This window comes from Notechis scutatus, chromosome 8 (assembly GCF_049901735.1).
Source record: "Notechis scutatus isolate UNSWTSFEM ecotype Mainland chromosome 8, rNotScu1.2, whole genome shotgun sequence".
NCBI lineage: Eukaryota > Metazoa > Chordata > Lepidosauria > Squamata > Elapidae > Notechis > Notechis scutatus.
In genome coordinates, this window is record NC_142016.1 from 7282675 (window position 1) to 7292530 (window position 9856).

The window sequence follows — 9856 nt, forward strand, 5'->3', positions numbered from 1 at the left end:
AAACACTGCTTTAGAATGTTATGCAAATTCACTGCTGCATCTTTAATGGACTTGCTTCCGCGGGTTGTGTGAACACAACCTTTGTGAGGTGAGCCACTTGTGTTAACTCTTTCAGCCAGGAGGAAGATGATGTCACATTTATCTATTCCAGGGGTCCCCAAACTTGGCAACTTTAAGACTTGTGGACTTCAACTCCCAGAATTCTCCAGCCAGCTATGCCAAGTTTGGAGACCTCTGAGCTATTCCTTCTTTCCACCTGCCCAATCAGCTGTGACTTTTTAAAGAAAAAAAATCCAGAATATTCAACAACAACTGCTAGTCCAAGGCCTTTCTCCTCCTCTTCCTGGACTCGTTTCCTCTAACTCCTCCCTCTCTGTTAACTCATCCAAGGGTTATTATAATAAACTTTCCCCTTCTTTTTGCTCTTCATAACGGTCTCAGAGTGCCCTGAATTCCAGAAGTGTTTGTTATATTCCCGTCCTGCATCTAAGCTCGGCTGCAGTTTCTCTTGTGGAGCAGAGCTGTTACCAAGAAAATTAAGCCAAAAACTCCTAATGAGGACTTTTAAGTCAGGAAAATCCCTTTGATTTGTTGGTGAGTAAGACTGTCTTCAAATTTGTTAAATATCCCTAAACTTGAAAGCCCTGGAGGCGGTGCTTTGATTTAAAGAATAATAGTAAACCTGATTTTCACAGTTGCTTCAATCTGCTTCAAAGTTATTCCCTCTTGGCACCACAGCCCTCATTCCATTTTAAGATTTAACGTAAAGATTTATGGTGTTTTTCTAATGTTTGACTTTCTCTACCAGACTGTCATACTGTATGTAGGAGATCCAAGGCATTCTGCCATCCTTTTCTGATTGCCTACAGCAAGCCTAGCTGTATAACTTTCTCAAGACTCAGTCAGAGTAGAGCTGGAAGGAGGTCTTCCAGTCCAACCCCATTTTAAACAAGTGGCTATCCAGTCTCTTTTTAGAAGCCTCCAGTGATGGAGCACCCACAGTTTCTGGTGGCGAGCTGTTCCATTGGTTAATGGTCCTCACTGTTCAGAAGTTTCTCCTTAATTCCAGGTTGCTTCTCTCCTTGATTACTGTAGTTTCCATCCATTGTTTCTTGTCTTACCTTCTGATGCTTTGGAGAATAAGTTGGCCCCTCTTCTTTGTGGCAGCCCCTCAAATATTGGATACTGCTATCATTTCACCCCTAGTTCTTCTTTTCTCTAGACTAGCCACACCTAATTCCTGCAAACTTTCTTCATATGTTTTAGTCTCTAGACCAGGGGTTCCCAACCTGGGGTGCTCACACCCCCTGGGGGTGCGAGACGATATTCCAGGGGATGCGAGAAAAGTCCAGGTAAATAATAGGATATTGGCTATACATTGGCATTTTTATTTATTATGCAATGGATTAACTTTGTTTTCATTTTAGAGTTAAGTATCGTTATTTAGTGGCCGTCACATACATAGCTGAAAAGATTCAATCCTACCATATATTTAACGCGTTCAGTAGTTCCTAAAGTCTAAATTTCAGGGGGTGCGAGGTTCGAGTGAAATTTCTTTAGGGGTGCGGGGCGAAAAAAAGGTTGGGAACCACTGCTCTAGACCTTTAATCATTTTAGGTGATTTTCTCTGCACTTTTCCCAAAGTCTCAACATCTCAGCATACTCCATGTCTTGTTGGATCTTTAAAATGAAGTTACTAGTCCTCATTGACCTTATGAAAGAAGAGCTATTGCTCATGCTTGGAGGAATTATCTAAGATCAAACATGACCAAGCATGGACTTCCTGATTTTTCCCAGTACAAGCACAGTTAGGATCGTCAAAACCTGACAAATCAATTCAGGATGCCAACAATTCCAATTGTCCCCTCTGCCTTCTGGTTGTGCAGATGTGTAGACAGCCAATAGCTATTTTATCACCTTGTGAGGAAAAGCTTGTCTACAGGACAACCTTCTCTAAAAGGAACCAGGATACAGTTTTTTATTGTTTATCCCTATTTTTACCAAAGCAATTGGCAACCTCAGGCATTAACTCTTAATAAGCCTTGGGCAGCTGCTGAGGCTAGAGAATAAAATTATCATAGTCACAGTCGTGTAGGCACTCTTGGGTAAATTTAACCACTTAGTGCTTCTTTTCTTTAGTTCTACGCCTTCCTGAGACAGGAGGAGTCTGGTAGCATCTTTTCCAAACAAGACGTTTTATTAAAAGGCATAAAATACCAGATTTTTTTTAATACTATTCCCTAGATTATCATGGCTCTCTTCCTTTCTGAGTGTGAGATTTTAAAAGCTAATCCTTTAAATGCCAATGCAGCAATGTTTGGGCTTCTGTATTTTTTTTAAAAAAAACAACAGGGCATATAGACAGGGATGTAGCAAAGCATGAAGGCAAAGTACAGTACAGTGAAATATTTCTTGCAAGGGATAGACCAGAATAACAGAATTGGAAGGGACCTTGGAGGTCTTCTAGTCCAAATCCCTGTTCAAGCAGGAGACCCTATACCATTCGGGAATATGGTTGTCCAGTCTCTTCTTTAAAAATCTCTAGTGATGGAGCAACATCTGGAGGCAAGTCGTTCCACTGATTAATTGTTCTAACTGTCAGGAAATTCCTCCTTAGTTCTAGGATGCTTCTCTCCTTGATTATTTTCCATCTGTTGTTTCTTGTCCTGTCTTCAAATGCTTTGGAGAATAGCTTGACTCCCTCTTCTTTGTGGCAGCCCCTGAGATATTGGAACACTGCTATCATGTCACCCCTAGTCCTTCTTTTCATTAAACTAGACACACCCAATTCCAGCAACTGTTTTTTATAGGGAAGAACAAGGCATTTGGTTTTATGACTACATACTTAAAACCTCACACTTCCATCTTCTCCCATCTGTCGAACTGCTGGGTTTTCAAATGTCAAACTATATATATTTAAGCCAGGTAACGTGCAACTTTATTTGAAAGGAGACTTTTACAATCATTGATTGCTTTAAAATCATTTTTTTTTTTATTCCTGATCATGCACAGATGCACGTTATTTTTAACTCCACAGTTAATGCTACTTCTAATTTCAGATGGGCAGTTTTGTTTGATTATTCTAGGCAAAAATGACAGTGTTGCAGCACCTAAATGTTTCTCTTATTGTAAGCGAACTGTAAACGCAACCATTTCTGAAAAAGAAAGATATTTATAGAACTCTTCCGGAAGAAGAGCAAAAGAACAGCTTTTGGTTTCCAGAATTTCCTTTTGAAATGTAAGCCATTTTGCGGTCTGTACTGTTTTCTTCAGAAGATTTAATTCGCCTATATTAAGTTGAAGCTGACAAAGTTAGAGGTCATGATAGAATTTGTACTCAGACTGCCTGAGACCCATACATGGAATTTTGCCTTAATCTGTGTTTCCTCCTGGCACAGCTCTCAAAAGTCAGCATTTACTGGATGCTCTATGACTGAAGATGATCTAGTGAAGGGGCATATTAAGTTTTGGGTGGGAATTAGTACCTACCTGGAATTTTGGAACCTGGTTCTGAATTCACAGCTGGAGTTCTACAACCTGTGTTGATGGGTGTGGTTATTCTCTAGCTATTCACCTGCTTTACTCACTTCAGAGGATCCTGTAGCTTCTTTGCCACTCTTCCCTCTCTCTGTCCCTCCCTCCGTCCCTCCCTCTCTCCCCCCTCCCCTCTCCTTAAGCATTCCTCCAAAGAAAGCAATGGATCTCAGCCCTTACTTTTTTTTAATCTTCCAAGAATATCCAGGAGACCACATAAGATTGGTGATATTCTTGTAAACAAACATTTTGCTGAATTCTAGGGTTTCTCTCCCCCTCTCTCTCTCCCTCCTTCCCTCTCCCTCTCTCTCTCTGTATTCAATCAATGAATGGGATTAATAGTCAAGAAACAGAAGACAGCAGTGGTGATAGATGTAGAAGTGCCAAGCAACATGAACATCAGGAAGAAAGGAGTGTGAGAAGCCGAAGGAGGATCCAGGTTTGAAGGACGTACTAGAAACGATGTGGAAAGTTAAGGCCAAAGAGGTCCCAATGTTGAAAGGAGCACTTGGGGTTGTCACTCGTAAGCTGGGAATCCAACAGATTCCAGGAATGATGTCAGCACTAGAATCAGACATTCAGAAGAGTGCAGTGCTAGGAACACCTGAGATTCTGCTCAGGACCTCAAACTTGCAGGCCCTCTACACAGACCACCCCAGGAATGAGAAGGAAGATTTTGTGTATGTGTGTGTGACTATCTATCTATCTATATCTATCTATCTATATTTATCATATCTCTCTCTCCGTCCCTCCCTCCCCCCCTCTCTCTATATACACACACACACGCACACACACACACACATATAAAGAAACTATGTCTCTGTCTACTACATATACATACATACATACATACATACATACATACATACATACATACATACGTACATTAACAATACAAGGGAGACTTTAAAAAATTAACAGCCACAATCAAACTCTCTAAAATATAGCAATTATTTTGATGTGAGCTGTAGTAGTTCTTTTTCAATGTTATACTCAACCTGGAATAAAAAAACACCCTTGTTTTGTAACATTGCCATCCTAAATTGCAATTCATATTGAGAGATCATTGAGAGTACAAAAAGAAAAGAAAAAATAGTGTAGGTTATTTAATACATTGCTAATAATTTTTGAACATATACGAACATCAATGTATGGAAACAACACAGGGCACTAAGATGTACAACAATGTAATAAGAAGGTAGGCAAATACCAAAATAAATCATGCTAAAATATTTGGTTGATAGAGTTTCCAAGTATAGCGTTCAATGATCTCAGCACTTCGAGAAGACGCTAGGAAGGGCAAGGCAAAATGAAAAAAAAATATGAATTTGTAGTTTAGAATGGAAAAAGGGTGACTTACGAATTTGATGATTAGAAAGGGCAGAAAATGGGAAGACGATAAATTCATTTGTAACCACTGCAAATAAAGGATTGGAGCGGCTTCTTAATACATTTTTTCTTTTCTTTTTTCATTTATTTGTTTTATATCTTCCTTTGTTCTTTTTTCTTTTCTATAGCTTTATACTGTATGTCTTACATTATTGTAATTCATATTTTAATTTTAAAAATCTATGGGCCTGACATATCCAGAAGAAGGAAAGATGGAGAGACTTTCTCATTAACACAGTGTTATGAAGTGGCTTGCCTGAAGATGTTTGCAGAACTTAGGTCATGGCCAACCACTGTAGTGTTGTAAAGGGTTCCTCCTGAATGTTTCTACCTGACCTGGAATATTAGGGTTGGAACAGATCTTGAAGTTCTTCTTGTCCAACTCCCTGTCCAAGCAGGAGACCCTACATCATTCCAGACAAACGACTATCCAATCTCTTCATGAAATTCTCCAGTGATGACGCACCCACAACTTCTATAGTCAAGCCATTCTTCTTGTTAATTGTTCTCACTGTCAGGACATTTCTCCTTAGTTCCAGGTTGGGCCTCCCTTTAATGATCTTCCACCCATTGCTTCTTGTCCTGCACTCAGGTGTTTTGTAGAATAGGTCAACCGCCCTTCCTTCTCTGTGACAGTTACTCAAGTACCTCTGTTTTTTTAAATATGTCCTTTCTATTCCACCTACATGTTTAGGTTTCTGCACTACTATTCAGAAAACCATTTCTTATTTTTTAAAGTCCAATGGAGTTAAAGCTATGTTTATAACATGTATGCATATGTTGTATTATTAAAATATGGCAGAGAACTAATTCAAATCACTTTTGTCCTACACACAGATGCACAAAAACACTCTTCAGTGTCATCACTTCCCCTGTTGCTAGGTAAAATATTAGTATAGATTTAAACTCTAACCACATCCTCAAATCATGCTCAGCTTTATTCTGTGTTCCCACAACACCTCGAATCAGAACAATTGCAAATGTATGCAGCTGTATTTGCATAGGATACTAGTCTTAACCATGGTTATTTTTTGTGGCTTTGCAGTTTACAGTGTAACTTAAACAAGAGGGTTTCCTCAATAACTAAATTAAGAATATTGTGTACCCACCACCATTGTACAATTTGGTTGGATTTAAGATATTGTATGAGTCCATCTATGTTGGGAAGAGAATGAGTTTTCACAGCAATTGGCTGGAGTGAATTATGGCCCCATTCCTTAGCCTGCCTTCCTTTGGAGCCCTGCAAGGCCTCCTCGGGGCCAGTGTAAGCCTCAATTCAGATGTTTGCCCACCTAGAACTCAAATGATGGTGGAAACCTCAAGCTCTCATGAAATGATGATAGATCCCTTGTTAATTCCTACTTCTTTACTGTTCTTAGCACAGGATGGGCGACTGGGGCTTCCTGGAGAAGTTACTGGATCAGGTGCAGGAACATTCAACAGTCATCGGCAAGATCTGGTTGACAGTCCTCTTCATCTTCCGAATCTTGATCCTGGGTCTAGCTGGGGAGTCCGTTTGGGGGGATGAGCAGTCCGATTTTGTGTGCAATACCAAGCAACCTGGCTGTACCAACGTCTGCTATGATAATGCATTCCCTATTTCCCATATTCGTTACTGGGTGCTGCAATTCCTCTTTGTCAGCACCCCAACTTTGCTCTATCTGGGACATGTCATGTACCTCTCCCGACAAGAGGAGAAGCTAAAGGAACAGGAGAGTGAACTCAGGGCATTACAAACCAAAGATTACAAGGTGGCAGCTATGCTGATGGCAGTAGAGAAGAAGATGGCCAAGATCTGTTTGGCTGAAGATGGCCGAATTAAAATCCGTGGGCCTCTGATGTTTACCTATGTCATCAGTGTGATCTTCAAGACCATCTTTGAGGCAGGTTTTCTTCTTGGCCAATGGTACCTATATGGCTTTGTCATGCATGCTAACTATGTGTGCAAAGGTTCTCCATGCCCACATGTTGTAGACTGTTTTATGTCCCGTCCTACTGAAAAAACCATCTTCATCCTTTTCATGCTGGTAATGGGCTTGATCTCCCTTGTCCTCAACGTTCTGGAGCTTCTCCATCTCTTTTGCAAGCACCTGGTCAAAAAGGTTAAGGAAAGTGACTGTTGCTCCCCATCTTCTGCTCCCCCTCTACCCTTCGATGCCAACAGCATTGGTAAAATGCCAACAGGGCCTTATCCACCAGATAAACCCTATTTCTACCTCCCCATGTCAGACAGGCATGCTCCACCCTACCAGGGATACAACAGGCTTTCCAGCGAACAGAACTGGGCCAACTACAATACAGAAGAAACTCTGGCCTTGCAAAACCAGATTAATCCTCCTGATCTCTTTGCAACAGGAACCCCTAAAATCCATCTCTCTCCAGAAAGGCAGTCCAGCCGCTCAAGTAGCAGTGCTTCTAAAAAACAGTATGTCTAGCAAGCAACCATTTGAAGTTTAAGTTCCATGGGGGGCTTCCTTGGTAGCAGCCAGGTTTCTCTCAAGGGTCTCTTCATGTGGAAGGCTCCAATATGATTCCTTAACATGGAAGAAAGAGGCTGGACCTCAGGATTCTTTCCAGGTGCTTCCCAAGTTTTTGCCACAGTATTCTATTGCCCAGGTGAAAACCAGGACTTGACGATAGATGCAGACTGAACTTGTAGATCCATCAAAAGTGTAAAAAGACACATAAACAATCTCATAGAAGCCATAGAAGTGGCTGGTTAATGGGCATTTTAAGATGGGAGTGCTAAATGTTGATTCCTGGGGAAAAACATAAGTAGTTGGTCTGTACTTCGAGGTATCTTGTGAGATCAGAAAACAGCCACTGAAACACAAAGGGAGGTGGGTAAGTAGAAAAGAAACCAGCTTTGACTATCCAAACTGGGTTTCAAATTTTGGAAGTAGATGCAAGCTGAAAAGGAGGGTGCAGAATAAACTCAAGGAGAAACGTCTGGTATGTCACCTTTTTGGGAATGGACATGTGAACAAATTGAGGAAAGTCATTTGTCAAGTAGATTTATTTTCATGTTGCAATTGTCAAACTTCTGAGCAGCTTACTTATTAAATACTGCAGCTCATCTACCTTTTGCATATTGTTTCAAGTAGGCATTAGGGAGAATAATTGCTATTGCTCATGTTATCTTATCAAATATGACTCCTATTTAAGTTTAGAGCTGATATGACTTAGGTCCTCTGGGTTACTTTATAAATGTCTTCCATCTAACAGACTAGAAAAGCACAGTTTTCAATCTCACCATATTTGAAACTACAATTTCTGTCTCCACTGACATTGGGGTGAACCTTTGGTCTGCAAAGCGGCTGTCTCTACATTTTTTTCCTTCAACTGGTAACTCGGAGAAGTTGAATCAAAACTGTTCACTATGTAAATTAACTCCCCCATTCTCAGTCTCCTTGTTATGTAATTCCATCTCCCATTCTGTCAGGATACTTTTCTGGAAATTGGCCTTCCACAAGCTAAATGCGCTTCAACCCTGTTGGGGCTACACATCTCCAAGTTTCCAGCCTGCTGGTTTGGGATGCTGGACACTGAGATCCCAGCACATCTAGAGGATACCAAATTATGAAAAGCTGCAGGAGGCACACATTTCTCTTGGTTTTAAATGGATCAGAACCTCATCAGAACTTCACCCTGATAGTTCTGTGAAGCCACATTCCTCCGTAGACAAAAGACTATTGTGTTATCTGAACTTTATTCAGTATAAATTGTCCATTGATGATACTCTCTAAATATTGAAAGCTATCTGGCCTTGTCCAGTGTAGCTGCTCACCCAGCCTTCCCATTGCAATCATTATTTGTGCAGGACTCTGGCAAACAAAGATTGCTCCTGGATGTTTGAGGTCAATATTGTGTAATATGTGTATCCTTATGAATCATTGCAGTGGTCAGTCACTCTCCTGGCTTCCTATTTATACCTTCTTTTTTATTATGTGTTCTAATTCTTTCACATCATATGACTATAAGCACAAGCTGGATCCTTCAGTGTTAAAACCACAATTTCTCCTGCAATGGGAAAATAAGGTGGATTTTTTTTTTTAATGCTCATGTATCAGCCTTTTTGGAAAAAGTTCCTGCCTCTCTCTAGATTAAATCAAAAGAGTGGGGTGGTTTGAGGGTTTTGTGTTTGTAACTGCAAAAATATATGCTCTGGAAACTGGCTTTTGTTGGTGCATGTGAAAAGCTTGGGATGGTTATAAAAATAGGATTGCACTCCAGCTTCAATCAAGAACAAATTGTGATAGAAAGAAATAGGGGGGCAAAGAGCTTTTTCTTTCTCTCTCTCTACTGAACTGTTTCTGATAACTAAGCTGTGAAAAGGAGATTGTTGGATGTAGAAAACCCACCTGTGTGCCTTTGATGGAGATGGCTCAGATCCAAATGGCCATTAAGAAGCTGGCTTCACGTCACCAGTTCATAACCAACGTTCATGCTTGCAGGGTGCAAGATGGAGGGCTATGGGTATGAACTCTGTGTTTGTGTCTTGTTTTTTTTTTTCTAAATAAAAAGAATGTTTTTATAAATAAAATGAAAAATTGGCAAGACTGTTCTGTGGGTCAATACTACACCTTGCAGACTATATAGAATTGTCCTGATGAATGCTTCCATTCCATTATAAGATTCAAACCATTGGACACAATGATTAAATATTGAAGATTTAACCAAGTCCCTTATAATGAACATACGTTTTTGCAGAGCTTCCAGTGACAGAGGATATAACACATATATTATTTGAATGTCAATTATGTAAGAAAGTGAGAGAACTGTATCTTGGACTTCACATTAGATAAACAACCTATTGGGTTCCTTATATTAAAACAATATATTACACGTAGGATCAAAATTCACACATTGTATATATAACACAGCCCTTCATTTGAATAAAACACTGAGATCTGCATGTGTGGGTTTCATTGTG

At 40.1% G+C, this 9856-nt stretch overlaps 1 protein-coding gene across 2 annotated transcripts; it reads left to right on the forward strand.

The window, feature by feature from the left end:
• The first annotated feature begins 415 nt into the window (after positions 1–415).
• On the forward strand, positions 416–9473 carry GJA4 (gap junction protein alpha 4). 2 transcript variants are annotated; one of them, XM_026680669.2, is made up of 2 exons: positions 416–594; positions 6303–9473. In XM_026680669.2, exon 2 carries the CDS (start codon positions 6309–6311, stop codon positions 7356–7358), a length of 1050 nt encoding a protein of 349 aa, XP_026536454.1. In that variant the 5' UTR covers positions 416–594; positions 6303–6308; the 3' UTR covers positions 7359–9473. The 2 variants fall into 2 exon arrangements, with proteins under 2 accessions (XP_026536454.1, XP_087826650.1); XM_087970524.1 differs by having other exon boundaries at positions 418–594; positions 6308–9473.
• Positions 9474–9856: the final 383 nt, after the last annotated feature.